At 53.1% G+C, this 16,786-nt stretch overlaps 7 protein-coding genes across 7 annotated transcripts; 4 read left to right on the top strand and 3 right to left on the bottom strand.

The window, feature by feature from the left end:
• Window positions 1-1,602: 1,602 nt before the first annotated feature.
• On the bottom strand, window positions 1,603-3,336 carry PG985_012125 (leucine Rich Repeat family protein; the record flags this gene model as incomplete). Its single annotated transcript, XM_066831892.1, has 2 exons — window positions 1,603-2,776; window positions 2,834-3,336. 2 exons carry the CDS (start codon window positions 3,334-3,336, stop codon window positions 1,603-1,605), a joined length of 1,677 nt encoding a protein of 558 aa, XP_066679942.1.
• Window positions 3,337-3,943: 607 nt separating this feature from the next.
• PG985_012124 (Phosducin family protein) lies at window positions 3,944-4,789 on the bottom strand (the record flags this gene model as incomplete). The annotated part of the gene is made up of 2 exons (XM_066831891.1): window positions 3,944-4,658; window positions 4,725-4,789. The coding sequence occupies 2 exons, from the start codon at window positions 4,787-4,789 to the stop codon at window positions 3,944-3,946; spliced, it is 780 nt and encodes a 259-aa protein (XP_066679941.1).
• A 501-nt stretch (window positions 4,790-5,290) lies between these two features.
• PG985_012123 (40S ribosomal protein eS27) lies at window positions 5,291-6,499 on the top strand. Its single transcript, XM_066831890.1, has 3 exons — window positions 5,291-5,520; window positions 5,786-5,848; window positions 5,945-6,499. Exons 1-3 carry the CDS (start codon window positions 5,518-5,520, stop codon window positions 6,125-6,127), a joined length of 249 nt encoding a protein of 82 aa, XP_066679940.1. The 5' UTR covers window positions 5,291-5,517; the 3' UTR covers window positions 6,128-6,499.
• A 2,059-nt stretch (window positions 6,500-8,558) lies between these two features.
• On the top strand, window positions 8,559-9,413 carry PG985_012122 (uncharacterized protein; the record flags this gene model as incomplete). Its single annotated transcript, XM_066831889.1, has 1 exon — window positions 8,559-9,413. The coding sequence occupies one exon, from the start codon at window positions 8,559-8,561 to the stop codon at window positions 9,411-9,413; it is 855 nt and encodes a 284-aa protein (XP_066679939.1).
• A 722-nt stretch (window positions 9,414-10,135) lies between these two features.
• Window positions 10,136-12,239, top strand: PG985_012121 (uncharacterized protein; the record flags this gene model as incomplete). The annotated part of the gene is given in 2 exon segments (XM_066831888.1): window positions 10,136-10,744; window positions 10,755-12,239. 2 exon segments carry the CDS (start codon window positions 10,136-10,138, stop codon window positions 12,237-12,239), a joined length of 2,094 nt encoding a protein of 697 aa, XP_066679938.1.
• Window positions 12,240-12,538: 299 nt separating this feature from the next.
• On the bottom strand, window positions 12,539-14,219 carry PG985_012120 (uncharacterized protein; the record flags this gene model as incomplete). Its single annotated transcript, XM_066831887.1, has 2 exons — window positions 12,539-12,864; window positions 12,914-14,219. The coding sequence occupies 2 exons, from the start codon at window positions 14,217-14,219 to the stop codon at window positions 12,539-12,541; spliced, it is 1,632 nt and encodes a 543-aa protein (XP_066679937.1).
• Window positions 14,220-14,972: 753 nt separating this feature from the next.
• Window positions 14,973-16,587, top strand: PG985_012119 (uncharacterized protein; the record flags this gene model as incomplete). The annotated part of the gene is made up of 3 exons (XM_066831886.1): window positions 14,973-15,123; window positions 15,285-15,715; window positions 15,808-16,587. 3 exons carry the CDS (start codon window positions 14,973-14,975, stop codon window positions 16,585-16,587), a joined length of 1,362 nt encoding a protein of 453 aa, XP_066679936.1.
• Window positions 16,588-16,786: the final 199 nt, after the last annotated feature.

The raw sequence follows: 16,786 nt of genomic DNA, 5'->3' as shown, positions 1-16,786 counted from the left end.
ATTGGCCACTCAAGCATGCGTCGGAGGCAAGGGATCCTCGACTCGGTAGAACTAGCTTGACGTCTTGCATCACAAAAAGCCTTGCTAGCTCAACGAGGGATGGTATGGGCTCTGGAAGGGATCGTTTTCTGCCTGTTCGCTCTTTGATATTTCATAGATAAGGATTTCCGTTTGATATTATGTATGATGCGCCTATTGAGGCGCCCATTCTTGTTCCGTACCAATGCCGCGATACCCAGCCCACACCCGACATGGTATGACATATGATATGTAACTATTCTTATATCGGGTGACTGGGTGGCCCCTGAGAGCAAACGAGTGCCACCTTCAGCTTTGAAACGATACGCCACATGTCTTTATTCAACGAATTGAGGTGTCGATATGTCGGACCAAATCGATTTCATCCCACCACATCTGACCGGGAAGCGTGATATCGCTACTGACCCATCACAATCGTGAGTTGTGAACTGTTTAGTAAGCATCCCAAACACGCAAGTGCAGCTTCGGTAGCCATGCCGACACGAAGCGCTGGAGGCAACCTTGGTGAGTTTGTCGTGCATTGCATGCATGGCCCCCTAAACTTCCCCCTTTTTCCGGGACGCGCCAGACACCGGTCAGTAACATGAGGCGGATCCGTGCCGTTTCGTTACACGGTCCAGCAATCAAATGCAATACGCATACGCACGAACAACGTAGGGGTCACATCATGAAAGCCATTAGCTGATACGGATGAATACTACCCTTACTGCTACCCTCCCAAACCAACCCTTTCAAGGTTCTTTCGCTGGGTCACCAAAAGAAAAATCAATGATGATTTGCCGTCCCAATCTGCAGCCACTCGAAAACGCGGGAAGAACGAACGAACCAGTTGGGCTGTAACGCGACCAGCTGTCGGGACTTGGCAGCCGGAGAGGGCTGTGCAACGGCAATATGCAAGTTGCCTCATTTGCCACGGGTTGCAGTGCAAAAAGCCCCTGCCGTGGTTGGTGCGGAAGGCGGCGGCGGCGGCGGAAGTCGATTGATTAGTGGATAATAATAATAACCAATGCGAAGCAACGAAACCTATCGGCGGTAACCGAGCCCCTGAATTTTGGACGTTTGATCGATCGAGAGTTCGATTTTGCCCCCGGTATGTCTCAACACATCAAGCAAAATAGGTATACGATATGATGTAGTCAAACACTAGTATTGAGCCTTGGAGGCATGATCCAGAAAGTATACCGCAAGAACTCCGACAACCTTGGAAGGTTATATGAATAAGATAGCTCTGGCCCTGACAAAATGTATGTATCTTGAAGACACAAACAAAGAAATCAAACTCCACATTGTTGGTACAGACTAATTGCATGCTTTGAAGCAGCAATCGCCGATAAATATACACAAACGACTATGCTCTTGTTCTTGTGAGACCTCCCACAAGATTATGAGCGAGTCTTTAGATCCCTAACCGTATTATCACATCAGGGTGGCGCTCTAGTATATACAATCAGGCCCTAGGCCTGGAGATATGCTTGCATCATCTTGTGACACGTTCTTCCCATTTTGATATATACAGGTCTCAGATCAACGAACTTGATCGCCTAGATCTCTCATCTAAACCAGCTAGCCCTCTTCTACCTCTGGCTCTGGGGCAAAACTGAATTTCACAGTGCCCGGAAAACTAGTGCCATAGGGTGTAGATTTCGGGAGGCAGCCCCATGAGCACGCTCGCTTCATGAAGGGCACAGACTTTTTGTCTAGTTCAGAAATATCGATGGGACAGATAGACAACCCGTTGATCAAGGAGACCATGCCCAAGTCCCACCACTCGATCCACTGCGCAAGCGGTCTGACGACAGGCTTTCGGCAGGTGGAACAAGGCACCGTACCGGAGTTCCCGTTCGCATCGGCCTGTGCGTTGAGATCCCGCAGTGTGTCTGCCAGATGGTGGGGGTCGCTCCCCTCCAGCCATTCTGGTAGCTGCTCACGGTGCGCTGTTCGCGAACAGGACCGAAGCGCAATCTCCATCAGAGAAGGCACCCGACTGAATGACGTGGCCGTTGCGTTGCTGTCGCGTACCGAGCGGGGGAGCGTTGGCGGAGAGGTGAGCTCCTCAGTCTCAACAACCAATGGAGACACGCCGTCTTCTGTTGGCAATTCCGGGAGGGTGAACTGTGAGAGTTGAACGCCACGGCTGTCGGTGAACTGAACCGGTGATCGAGCGGCGAGGAGCATCTGCCATACATCTAGTGGAAGGCTGGTACGATGCCGGAATTCTTCGTCCTCGGGTAAACTGGCATCTTTCTCCAGCCAGGCGCGGATGGTTCTGCCATCATATGCCTTCTTTCCTTCTGTCTCGTGAAGCAATAATGCGTCCTGCGGCTCGTCAGATAAGCTGGGAAACAGCGCTCCCTGATACTGGCGCTGATCCGGCTGATGGAACGGATTGGGGTGTATCATCAATTCCTTCAATTTGCCATCAAACGTCATGAGGTCAAGTAGCTCTGCAGGGAGATATCGTAAACGTGTCAGAGATATGTTCAAAGTCTTGAGGTTCCGCAAATACCCAATGGCCGGTGGTAGCTCAATAATCTGGGTGTTCCGCAGGCTGAGGACAGAAAGGAACTCTAGTTTGAAAAGCGCACTGGGTGCACGAATAAGCGGATTGCCAGAGAGGAATATCTTCAAGGCCGGATCTTTGTGCTCAAACGGCACCCCGTCAGTGACAAGTGGAGTACACGAGAGTTCACTCAGAGATGATAGAACAGCATCAGATAATCGTTCGAGTCCAAGTGAGCTTCGCGCAGTGTTAGCAGAAGTGCCATGTTAAGTTGGGCGCGTTGCGGAGGCTCACGTTAAATCAAGGTTCTCCCTGCCCAGGTCAATGGCCTCTTTGATTCGCCGGTGGGCTTCTCTTTCGGCTGGAGAAGGCACGGTAACTGGTCGTGACACATTGAGCTGGGGTATTCTGGGATTGGCAGTGAGGCCAATTTCCATCCCGACTTCTTCCATGTCAGTCGAGATGTCGCTTCCCATCCAGACGCCGCTGTCAAATTGGCGCTGGAATGTCCGCTTCGTTTTGGGATTCGGTCGAACTTCGTCACCAAAGGCTGAGTCGCCCGAGGCCGGATGTTGGTGAAACCAGCTACCAACATATCGCTTTTTCCGCTGCCTCCCACCTTGCGCGTAGTTTTCCACGTTTGGGTCGTCATCACTTGAAAAAACGGCAGGGTCACTGGAGTTTGAGAATATCGGTGGCGCGTTATTTGCACCCCTGACGCGCTTGCGCGTGAAGCTCTGGCTTCCAGAATCCCAGGAGACTGAAGGCAGTGGGGGCAGGGTTGGCTCGTCGGCCATGGCGGCAACGTTCACTTATAAGACACTGGGGAAATTATAAAAAGAACGGTGCAGTCTCGGTCGATACTATGAGCCCTGGAGCCGTGCCGTGTCCGTACGTGAGTGGGTACGAAAAGACCGGTTTGCTATGGTGGTGATGCAGGCGATGTTGAGGGGGAGAGCAGCCAATGGAAAACGCGACACGCGACAAGTTGGTAGTGACGCAGAAAACAATGCGCCGGCCCCGCCATCATGCGGAGCTATCCGTCCCACATCCCGGGCGGACCCCTTTTTCTCCAGAGAGAGAACCCGAGACTTTTTCCATCTTGGCGTTTCTTCCATTACAATGATATTGATTCTAAACCCTCGAGGCCTCGCTGCTTCTTCCCCCCATTCCATTTTGGTTCTTTTCTTAACAGAGAGAGTGAATGGCATAAGCTACAGTTATGGTTTTCCCCATCAGCTAGTACCAAGAGTACACAGCCAAAAGCTTGCGTCACTCTGGTATCAGAGCGTTTTTAGGGGTCCCAATAGCGATGAAGTCGTGAGGTTCCTCGTTGCTCTTCACGCGAGACATTCGTTTGGTTTGATATGCTGAGCCTACTATTGGATGGATGGTCGTGTCGACTTATTCCCAGTCATCGTCGTCCTCCACCATGGCATGCCTCAAGTTCCCGGACCTGATGCCGGCTTTCTGCATGATCTTTTCCTCCTTCTCGTCTTCGGCGTCTCTCTTCCTCTTTACCACCCGCATGTCTTTTTCGCCCACGGCACCCACTTCAACCAGCATATCATCGATTTCGAGCATGCTCATCCGTACGCCACCAACAGTCATTAACGTAACTACTTGTTTGACAATGTCGCCATTCTTGTAGACCAGAATCGTGGGGCAGTTGCGGTCCGGGTAGTTTTCGATCGCCTTGTCGGCTTGTATCTCGCAGAACTTGACATCGCCATATTCCTTCGCGGCTTGCTTCCAAAGCTCGGAAAGGATTCGAGACTCGACGTTGGTGCCCATGGACGATACAAGGTTGACGAATACAGGACCGTTATTGGATGCTTCCGTGACTGCGCGCTGATATTCTGGTTTTGAAACCGGATACACAGTGCCGTGTACAGCCTTCTTCGTGAGAGCGTTTAACTCTTGCATGCGTTGTTGCTTGTACGCTTCCAAGAAAGCGTCATCCTCCAAATCTTCGAGCTCATCAAGCTCGTCCAGGTCCTTTCCCTCGAGACGATTTTCATGCGCGATTCGCCGACCCTCAATCATGGCCTCCTCGATCATAGGGGTTGGGGACGGGGGTTTCTCGGGGATGACGCCATGTTTTCGTAGGATATCGTTCCTGGCAAAAAAGACACATTAGAATAAAGCTGCCCATGTCGAAGCTCTGCTATCTTTGTATCCATACCATTCTGTGTCTGCGTTAGGGTCATCAATAGGTACAGCAATGCGCTGTTCCTGCGGTGCCGCCATATTTGCTGATGCCCCCCTTTATACCGGGCGGTCAAGATGTCGCAGAAGTATAAGTACGAACGAGTCTGCAACAGGCAGAAAGTGGTGCTGAGGAGTAAAGTAGTTGTTGTTCGTGGGTGCGAGACGCCCCTGTGATTACGTAGATCTAGGCAACGGCTTGAGGTAGAGCTCGAACAAGTAAATAAAAAAGACCCTGCAGGCTTGGTCGGCTGGGAGCACGGAAAGGAACCCCGCGCATAAGGACTCGGCCATCCACGGTCAGTTACCTGCAGACACGTCAAGACCCCCACATCGCATGCCACAAGCCTAAGATCGCTTGTAACTCGTTACGTTACTGCACCTTCCCCACCCTGCGCATTACATAAGCCCGAGCATAGGCCATCTTGGGCGCTCTGGCCCCACAGCAGCACTTTTGGCCATTTCCCAGTCCGCCAGTGGAAGCCCTAGACCCTAATTGCGCTTTTCCCTTTTTTAGACCACTACCAGAAGACGAATTGCCTCTGTGGAGCCCTGCCTAGCAGCTGGCAGTGGAAAATCCGAAAGACTCTGAACTTTTTGCCCTGGACCTTCAAGTTTGTCCACACGAGACTCCTCCCCCCTCCCTCACACTCAACCATCATCCATCCTGGCGAGCGCGAATCTGCATCGAACAACTTCCAGATTTCCATCAGGCAATATTCTGCTCGCTACCGATTCGATCAAGACAGTTTTCCTAACAGTCAGACAAGATGGTGAGTTGCATTGGTCTTTGTTTTGGGGATTTAAACGCCGGCCACTGGACGTGAAGCAATTTTGGCCTCTTGACGCCACAAAACATTTCCGACCGCACACGACATCGACGACAATCTTGAACACAACGCCCAAACTTGGCTCAGATATCAAAAGAGATCGCCCATCACTCGTCGATGATATTGCTATATGATTTACTGGGCCGGCGTTTGGAGGATTTTGCATATGCTTCGCCCACACAGAAGTGCTGACCAAATTCATTGATAGGTTCTCGCTGTTGATCTTCTCAACCCCAGCCCGGCTGCCGAGGCTAAGAAGCACAAGCTCAAGGTAAGGCAACGCCGCTCCTGATTGCGCGCTTGGGAGCATCGCATTCCCTGGCGCTTTGGGTCAACGCATGGAGACTAACGCAATTTGCCACAACAGACTCTTGTGCCCGCTCCCCGATCCTTCTTCATGGACGTCAAGTGCCCCGGCTGCTTCACCATCACCACTGTTTTCTCTCACGCTCAGACCGTCGTCATCTGCCAAGGATGCACCACTGTCCTGTGCCAGCCTACCGGTGGTAAGGCCAGATTGACGGAGGGCTGCTCTTTCCGAAGAAAGTAGACGGTTACTCCATCTGCTTTTCTTTTGTTTTGGGCATAGGTCACGACTTCATGGTACAGCTCGGATGTCTGCAAAAGAGCCTCTATTACGGTGGCATGGGCGCATAGAAAACGGGCATCATCTTTCATGTCTTCTGGACATACTCGACGACATGACACAACCTACCTCTCAGTGCAGATAGACGACGGATTACCAAAGGATCCTCAATACAAAAAGGGGCGTTTTGGGGTCCTGATATCTTTGCGCATCACATCGTTTCTCCGCGAGTCATTCTCCGTTTTTCTCGGTTCCGTGTATCAGGAAGTCATCATTTCACGTACATGAAGCTGGTGGGTTTTTGTTGCATGGGTGGATAGCTGGAAATAGCTTTCACATGAGCGTCTCAGACATGCTTTGGGAAAAAGGCATCGTTTAGCCGCGAGGACGTGGAACGCCGATTGAGGATCGCTAAATACCCAAGTACGGTGGTTTTACGGTCTTCATTACGCCTTTGCGAATTCAAAAGAGTTCCACGACATCGTCCCTCGCCTATCTTGTTCAACCATGTGACTTCAATGTAGCCCAGCCTTGATATGCGTTTGTAAATTGCCTATGGATTCGAGCTTGCTCATCACCACGAAGTCCACCCCAGTTGTGAAATGACACTGCCCGAGACACATGGGCCACGCCTCGTGATGACCCCTCATCCAGCTAGTAAGGAATCTATGATGGCAAAGTACGTCAATGAATGATGTTCGCTGCGCCTTGTATACTTCCCCATACCGGTGGATATGGGCGGCTAATGTTCACTCTTCAAGTACCGGCGTTGTTTCTCGACGTATTTGAAGACGCCGAGCTTGCACTGATGCCATGCCGCGTGGCACCGACCCCCCTGGTGACGATAATTGGCCAGTTTCTTTCATAAGCGAGTAATCTGCGACACCTACAGTAGGAGGAGTATGACAATTCCTTAGGTAGGCTTGAAGAGCACAATAATGATACTCCGGAGCAATATGGCATTGAATTCTCCGTTTTAATGCGTGGGCCAATTCTATATCCATTAGATCTCGGCTTTTCAAATTATTGATATCCATATCGACGCCGAAGCATGCACGAAATTCACCGGGTCTGAAAGTACTTGAAAAGCATCAGCGATGCAACAATGATTTATATGGAAACGTCAGTATTCACCAGCTACGAGCAATAAATGGAGGAGCCTTTTTCAACTGGGTTGGCGTAGCAGGCAGTCAGCTTCTGATAATATTAAAATGCGGCAATGCTCTCCCGGGGGCGAGCGGGTGCGTACATGTAGTGATGCAGCATCTCGACTTCGAAACCACCAAATAGAAAATGTAGCTCAATAGCTAGCAGAAAACTACATATATATGTGTAAGTATAGACATTCAGTGCTGGCTTGAGTTCAGGCCAAGGTAGACATCCATCAAAGTTGATAACTCCGCCTATGATACTTGGCGCTCTTATCTCCAGTCCGGTTGCACCATCGTTGACCGATCTGCCAACAGCGTGGTGCCGCTGCCAGACTGTGACGGTAATTCGACCATATTCAGTGTTAGTGTAGACCAATCACCATGGTGCCAGTGTAACGAGGCAGCCAACGCTTAAAAAAGCCAACGAAGCATGTAAGCAGAGCCGCTGGCTACCCTCCCGTTCTTTCCTCCCTACTTAACGTCACATTCGCAACAGTCTGTCCATCACATTTGCTATGAACAAGTTTGAGCACATCAAATTGAAGATCTTAGTTGAGCCTCGCATCTGATGTCGTCACTTGAAATGGCCGAATCCCGATAGGATAGCAAAAGTGGACCTGCCTATCACAGCCGGGAAAGAGCGCTTTACGCGAAAAAACACGGTCATCTGGTTGCGGCGCGTGGATTGCAAGGTGCCTTATTACGCTGCCACTGCCCCGGGTCCAGTCCAGAGCCTGTTTCTCCCCGCTCAATAGATCGCCGCAGCTGTTATCCACTACAAAGGGTCACAGATTCCTCCCCAGCCTCCTCCTGCAATTATCTGTTCCCAATCAATCATTCAATCCTTTTTTTTATCCCACACTCCTTCATCTTTCCCCCGGTCATACATAATAAGTTTGTGCTTGGATGAGAGGGGCGCCCTACGATAAGCGACACGATCTTGAAAACGCACGAGCGCATTGGTCTCTAGCCCTTGATTTCGCCTGCTTCCCCCCCAAAACCCACCTCGCTACACAAGTGGCCGGCATATCGGCAGCCCCCTTGAGGCGGAGCTTGCTTCAGATTGATCCGACGTTACGGGACAAAGCTGTCAATCTCGCACTTCCAGTTTCGACTGGCATAAGAGCTCGAATTAATCCTTGGACTCTGTAATTGACGGATATCTCCTGGAGCACTAGCCTGCGTCCATCCTGTCCCAGCAACCAAACAACCAGTTCATCCCATTATCTTGTCATCCCCTCCAGATGTCCGTACCTAGAACGAAACGCCAATTTGCCGGCGCATCCAGCGACCCTTCACAGCGACAAATCACTTCTTTTTTCAACAGCAGTGGCGTCGTCTCATCAACACCGACGTCGCTCAACACCGCTGGTGCAGGCACTCCACGGTCCTTCAACGCGGCTAGCAGCAACGACCAAGCCAATCTGCTTTCGGTGGGCATGCGAGTGCGCAAAGCCGTACCTGAAGGATACAAGACAGGAACTTACAGCGCCTTTGCTCTCTGGGACGAAGCCGGCAACGAGATGGCTGGCGCAGGTGCCGGTGACACGGGTCGGTCGCGAGCGAATGCTGTCTCGACCCCGCGCGAGCTACTGCCCTTCTGTGGCATCAACAAGGTCGGCGGCTTGGGCACTCAGTCGTCGACGGAGACGTTCTCCTTCAATGCTACGGCGCCCTCCTATCAAACCACAATCAGATCGGCCGACGCCATGGATAGCGACGATGGGCTGCCAGGTCTGACCATGAGCCAGGACTCCACAGATTCCAATGGCTCGGCAAGTTCCGGTGTCACGGGCGCCAGGACGCGGAAACGCATCTTCATCGAGGACGAGGAGGATGCTCCGGAAATGCCTGGACGTCTGAATATTGTAGGCTGGCATGACGATGATGCCGTCAGCCCACGTAGTCTGGCACCAGCTGGCTGGGGCAACGGTAGAGTTATGGCTGTGCCACGGAAAGGACGTAACCGAGGCAAATTGGCTGGCATGTCAGGACGTGCTGCAGCAATGGGACAAGAAAACACGATGGCAATGGGTAACGACTTTGACGAGGCCGAATTTCTCGACCGCACCTGGGAGGTGGAGATGAGCGATGTCTAACGAAGGACGGGAGATGAGACCAGACGAGACGAGACGGAATGGAGCAATGTGATCAGATACGCCATGGAGGCAGGGGTATTTTACAGCGAGTTTTGGGTTTTGCATGGAAAGGCGCATAGGAGCACATTCGAGGATTGATTTTCTTAGCGAGTCGCTTATAAAGCGGTTGGGTGAATTCAGTTTGGTTATGCGAAGACTGATGGTCTGGGCAGCCAGCTCTAAGGTAAAAGGCACGTTTGCGACGGGCAAACTCTTGGTTACGGCGGTCTCGAGTCTAGATACCCATGAGCATATTGTCAATGTCTAGTGTACAATGTCAAATTATTTTAAGTCCATGATGATTTTACTCGACAGAAACTCAGACGTCAATTTACCGCTGGGCTAACCGCTGCGACGACCTAGAAACAAAAGCAGACCACCCAGTGGGAACTTATGACACGGATGGCACGAAACCCCAATATTCCATTGGCTATTGGATGCCGGCAGCCGTCTCTGCCTGATAAGCTGCACGAGCAGGCATTAGGAGGGCTATGCCTCCAAGTCGTCGCACCAGGAGGGGTATCTCTCCAGAATACTCCGCGACGTCGCTGGAGTTATGATGTGTTCATACAAACTGGAAGCATTTTCATCGTTCTGCCAACTTCCGTCGCTAGATATCAGGGTACTACCTCGACTTGGCACTTTTTCGCGATTCACTCCATTGTTCACCATAGAGTGACGAGATGGAGGACTTGCTAGGGTTCAATAGGGGCTCTGACCTGGCAGGCCTGGATTATTACGACTTTGGAGACCTGGACCGGCTGGGACTTACGGGAGCTTCGGGCGCTTCGGCGGCAAAGTCTACCCCCAGGACCAGGGGCCCCTTGAAGACATGCGATGCCTGCAGCAGCATGAACGCCGAATCGCTGACCGCACGCGTTGAATTTGCGCAACACAGCAACAGCTGTGATCTGTGCGATACAGGGGAACTAGTGCGGTTGAGGTGTCTCTTCGACGATCAGAATGGGGGAGGAGTTGCTAAAAAGGATGCACCCGTGCCCCTGGGTTGGATCAAAGACGCCGAAGAGGGACCCAAAAGCCACTATCCGTTCCCATATGTATTCACTTGGCCCGGCGATCCCGCCACGAGATACGGAATCCCGGCTGTTAATAGCGTACCAGAGAATATACAGCCTGACGCGGCGGCTGAATTCATACGGGCGTGCATGGAGACAGATACTGTAGTCCAGGGTCAGGCAGACGGGCCACTCGATCCTCCGACCTCGCAGCCCGGGCGGCTGATCGACGTCTTTCCCGATGGCGTGGAGACGCATTGGAGCGAGAAGTCGCCCGTACGCCTAGGTTTCGTCCGGTTCTTGGTCTGGAAATGCCGCTCCTGACTACGTCGCTCTGAGCCACTGTTGGGGCGGAACGCTGACCAAGGACCTCATCACCACATCTGGCAACCTTCAATCCCGGCTTCGCAGCATCTCCCACAGCAGCCTGCCGCCCTCTTTCCAAGATGCCGTCACCATCACTCGATCGCTGGGTATACGATACCTGTGGATCGACGCCCTGTGCATCATCCAAGATTCGGCGGCGGACTGGGCCACGGAATCCGCTAAGATGGCCTCCGTCTACGGCGATTCGTACCTGACTATCGCCGCCGACAGCAGCTCCGACAGCTTCGGTGGGATACTTCGAAAGCGGATGGTACCGGATCCACTATTGCCGACGAACGACAACTTCGAGGAGATCGACTCCGTGCTCAGCACCGGCGAGCCGTCCACCCTCCTCATCTACCGACCCCCGCTGACGCTCGAGACCCCGGAAGCCCTCAACGACAGCAAGCTCTCCACGCGCGGCTGGACGTTCCAGGAGAACATCCTGGCGCCCCGGACCATCCACTTCGCCGCGACGCAGATGGTGTGGGAGAGCCGCGGCGACTTCACGACCGAGGACGGGCTGCCCTTCGTCCGGGCGTTCAGAGAGTTCAAGGAAGTCCGCTCGATCGTGGCGAGCAGCGAGTCGTACTCCCAAGACGACTTGTTCCAGGTCTGGCACACCTGGCTCGTCGAGCAGAACTACTCCCGCCGCCGCTTTACCAAGTACGAGGACCGCGGCGTCGCCGTCGCCGGTGTGGCTAGGCGGATCGCGGCGCAGACGGGGGCGCGGTACCTGGCGGGCTTGTGGGCGCATCGCCTGGCGGCGGATCTGGGCTGGTTCCGCACCTCGGAGTTGGACACCAAGGCCCAGAGCAAGTCTCCCAGGCATCCGACGTGGTCTTGGACATCCTATGACTTTCCCGTGGCTTGGAAGCCGGCAGAGGGGGTATTCCCTACGATACGGCCACAGATGGCCTCTTCAGATGTTGGTGATAGTGATGGCATCTTATTAAATGATGCTGATTCACTCCTGTTGCATGATGTCGAGCTGGAGTGTCTTGACGGGTCTAATGATCCCTTTGGCCCCATCACCTCGTGTCGGCTACATATCCGATGTCACAAGGGGAAATGCAATCTGGTCCAGATGCCGTGGGGTCTTTCTGTTGTACCGCTCGGTGGTGATCCAGCTTCGGTAGACGACGGCGGCAAAGCTGTCGCTATCCTGGACCACGAGGACAGCAGCCGGGGGCCTATCGAGTACTTGATTTTGAGCTCTACGCAAAGCGTGGTCCGCGCAGGGGTCGAAGTCACGCTTCTTCTCGTGAAGCCTGCTTCTGCTTCGAACTTGCAACAGCCGCCGGCCTATACGAGGGTCGGCGTAGCACATGTACAAAGTTACTATAATCAGATAGCTGAGAGCTGGTCCTCGCAAACAGAGGAGGTCGATATTGTGCTTGGGTAGACTTCAGGATCATGCAGGTTTCAATATCTAAGGCATCGGTAACAAAGGAGAACGATGGCCCTTCCCACGTTTCCTCATGAGTTCGAAACACTTTGTTGGTTCACATGTAGTCACTTACAACACCAGATATACATATCTTTGAAGAGTATTATTATCTAGGTCGGTATAGTCAAATACCACTATTACGCTCATCTGGTTGATCAAGCAGAGCCGACCCAATCGTACCCGTCCTCATACTACTTACAGACATCTCATGCTGACCCGGTCTTGATATGCTACATCCTGTAACCTTAAAGAGATTACTGGCGAGTGTTACCTTCTTCCGAAATCCTGCCGAAGGGGTCGCGGAACTCGAGCAGATCTCGTTGCCCATAGAACTCACCAGCAACCGTGAGAATCATATTGAGCGTAGCCCGGACGTTGGCCTTGGCCCTGGCAACTTCTTCATCCTCGATGTCCTCAGGGTCAACAAGGCTTTCTGCGAACTCGGAAGATTCCTCCTTGACCTCAGGCTCTAGAAAGGGCTCCGTGGTGACTTCATGGGGCCTAGGCTCTTCGACTTCGCCATCGTCTGCTGTTCCGTCAAGACCGCCAAGCTGTGCTAGAAGTCTTGATTTGGCCATCTCTACGTCAGCTGTTGTAGACTCAATCTTGGGCTGTGAAACGGCAGATACTTCCCCCTTCGTCCATGTCGGAGTCGATTTGCATCTCAACGTCGGATGGAGATGTAGCATTATCAGTTGCACCTTCCGGTGCCTGTGTTGGTGGTACTTGTGGTGGTGATTCCTCCTTTACCGGCGCAGGGGCCGCAAGAGATCCTGCAGCCCCATCATTTACTTGACCGTTGTCTTGTTTACCAGTCTCAGCACCATCTTGCATGATCTGGTCAGTCGGCGGATTGTCCTCCCGGACAGGTGGAGTGTCATCAATGGACGCCGGTTCGCTCGACACATCGTCCAAGTTCTCATCAACTTCGACATCCATCCCATCACCATCGTCACTGTCTTTGGTCCCACGGACGTCGTAATCTTGGTGCAAGATCTCAGCTTCCGCCAGGCTTACCATAAACAGAACCGCGCGTTTCCCGAGCTCCCGTACCCACCCGATTTCCTGGTAGTAGAGTTCACCTTTATCGGGGAGGCGCGCCAGCAAGGCCCATAGCCAACGACTGGTCCGTTCGTGAAGCTCCTGCCCTTTCCTGAAGAACTTCCCGGTGAGTATGATGCGCAGTAAGCGGACCACGCCGTCCTTGTGCATCGAGGCGATTTGGGCGGGCAGTGGGTCTGTGTTCATGACGCGACCAGTCCATTGTCTGAAGGCGTCTGGGGATGCGCCGAAGTTGTCAACTTCTGTAGGATTGTCGAGCGGCAAGGATGCGACAAGACTGTCTGGTGGACTGGAATGTAGCATTCGGCGGAGATTCAGATACTGCCGTTTCAGAGAGCCATAATAAGCTTTATGAATCTCGTCGATGTTGCTGTTGCGAGGACGGCCAAGACTGGCGTCGTCGCTATATTCCTCATCATAGTCGCCATCTGCAGCATCTTCCGCTGCTCCAGTGCCGTCTGCAGCAGTTGCCTCGGGCTCCTCAGTTTCGTCATATTCCTCCTCGTCGTAGTATTCGTCGGGAAGGGCCGTGTATGCTCCATCTTGGTAGAATCCTCTAAAATCGCCCCTGCCATCGGCGTAGATGCTTCGGTCAACCGATTCATTGCTGGGGCCGATGGGCTTGGAGGCCACAAGCAAGTTGGGAATGCCATGAGCCTCCTTCCTGACAGACATTAGGTATGCCAGAGCATCCGTCTCGTCTTCCCATTCCAAGTCATCATCATTAGGTATGGTGGGATCGTGGAGGTCGCCAAAAGCCGTTCGTTGGCCATAAGTTTGGTCGACTTGCGACGAGTGTTTGTTTGTGCTTTGTCGCGGTCGCTTCGATGTGGATCGCGATGGGTTGTCTTCGGCCTGGCGTTTGGAGCTCATAGTGAAGTCGGCGCAATAGTCGAAACCCTGCCTTTGGCGTTGTAGATTGAATCTATGGAGCTGTTCGATGTCGCCTAGGTGCTGAAGGTTGCTTCAATGTTGGTTGGACTCCAGGCAGTCACTACACTAAAATAGAAAGCACCCGCTAATAATTATGGGCCCCTATCTGCATAGCAAGCATATTGGCTACATACATGCACATATAAGTCAACGCAGTTGAGAGGCAGAACTGACGAGACTGGCTGCAATAAGTCAACACATTTGATGCAGGAATAAAGCACAAAAAATCAGTAAGTAACATATATTCGCTTATTTTTATCTTCAATATTCGCTTCCTAAGAAATGTGTACACATATCAAGCAAATTGTCTTCGTACATACAATGGCAAGCTGACCCTGCGGTGTACCTGCAACTCTCAGCAAGGTTGATAGCGAGTTGCGATCTCTCAAGCTGCGGACTTTAAATTCCCATTATTTCAGTAGTAAAAATTTCATACAGTTGTATGTTGTTGAAACCCACCGATGAAAGAAAGACCTTGGCCACGGTGAATGGTTCATGTTGATTCATCAAGCACTAACACAGCCCGGATGACTCACTAAGGAACACCTCCAGTGTACGCCCCAAACAGCAGGAACGTTCACATGCTTTAAGTGGGGGCATATTCAGTAAATGACAAGGGGAAGAACACCGTACAACCGCTCGATTGCCATCCAAAAATTCTACGACCGGGACGCCTCCACGAGGATACAAATCATGAAGCCCAAGAAGCCCATCGAGCTCGATGGCCGCACCGGAGAAGGTGGGGGCCAGTTGGTCCGCATCTCCGTCGCTCTAGCGGCCGTGACATCGCAGCCGATCCGCATCACGCATGTACGTGGCAACCGTTCCGGCGGACGAGGAGGAGGTAAGTCTAATAATAGGCACATCATCACTTCATATACCATACGTTCAAAGGACACACCTTCCAAGCAAATCATGACGGTCACCATCGTCTATTTCTGAGACCAAGAAGCTGTATATTCACATGACAGGAAGAAATGAAAAGTAACTAACACATCCTACCAGGACTCAAGTCTCAGCATGTAGCCAGTATCAAATGGCTGGCCGAAACCACCGGCGCCGAGGTAGACGGTCTCTCCGTCGGCAGCCATACCCTAGAGTTCCGACCCTCGCTCACCCCAGCAGCATCGGCTGCCGGCCTGCAGCAGAAAGGAAAACCCATCATCATCACGGCCGACTCGCCCGCGGCCAGCATCATGCTCGTCTTCCAGGCGGTGCTTCCCTACCTTCTGTTCGCGGCTGACAGCAACGGGACGCCCATCGAGATCGACTTCCAGGGCGGCACCAACGTCTCCTTCTCGCTCTCGTACGAGTACCTGGACCAGGTCCTGCTACCCACGCTGGAGTCGCGGTTCGCGGGCGTGCGCGTGGAGCGCCGGCTGCTGCAGCGCAGCTGGAGCACAGGGTCGAGCCGCATGGGCAGCGTCTGGTTTCGGGTCCACCCCTACCGCTGGGCCAGCCCCTGAAGACGAAAGAAGCAAAGCCCGAAGATGGCAGCTCGACGTCGACAGCTGCTTCTGCTGCCAAGGACAAAGATTTCACAATCCAACGCATCGACGCCAGCATCCTGACCCCCACAGCCCTCCACGCCCCGCTCCAAGACGCCCTGGCGCGGGACCTCGACACCCTCTTCCCCGGCACCGACCTAAACTTCAAGGTCGTCGAGGAGAGCGGGCACGACGCACGCATGTACGTGCTCCTGGTAGCGCACAACACCGACGACGACGACGCCGCCTCTTCCCCATCCTCCCGCCGCTGGGGCCGCGACTACATGTACTCCAGCAAGCGCAAGAACAAGAGCCCCGCGGCGCTGAGCAGCGAGATCTCGCGCCACGTGTCCAAGCAGCTTTACCAGGAAGTGGCGCTGCGGCGCGGCGCCGTCGACGAGTACCTGCAGGACCAGCTCGTCATCTTCCAGGCACTGGCCGCGGGCCGGACGAGTTTCCCCCGCGGCGACGAGGACCCGGATCCGGACGAGGACGACGAGGAGCCAACTGGGAGCCTTGCGGACGGGGCAGCTGCGGATGTGGACGGGGTCGATGTTGCTCTGCGGAATCTGGACCTGGAGGCAGAGAAGAGACTCAAGAGGGACAAGAAGACCGCGGAGCCTTTCGGCGACGGCAGCATGCACACAAAGACGGCCAGATGGGTGACAAGCGAGATCTTGCCAGGGGTGAAGTGGTTCAACAGGGGCAGCGTCTGCGAAGGGGGGGTATATCCTTCCGCTGAACGGCAGAAACCCAACTCACGGATGCATGTGCAATTTTATGATACCCGCTCTAGAGCCCTTTTTCTATTCAATACCTGAAGAGATGCCTAAACTTAAAGGCAGGCTATGCTCGGTAGAAGATGAATAACAAGGTCTGAACCAAATGCCCTGAAGAAGTCTAGAAAGTACTTCGTGATGACCCAAACGCCGCGACGCCGATCTCCATGCCTCCCTGTGACGGGTATCAGGGGCTCAATGCCAACGCAAAAACCCTCCCGCCCTGAAAGAATTACAAAGA

Source organism: Apiospora marii (assembly GCF_038362585.1).
Source record: "Apiospora marii strain CBS 49790 chromosome Unknown utg000009l_segment0_segment0, whole genome shotgun sequence".
In the NCBI taxonomy this organism is placed as follows: domain Eukaryota; kingdom Fungi; phylum Ascomycota; class Sordariomycetes; order Amphisphaeriales; family Apiosporaceae; genus Apiospora; species Apiospora marii.
Note: the sequence above shows the minus strand (reverse complement) of the source record. Positions and strands in the feature narration are given on the sequence as shown.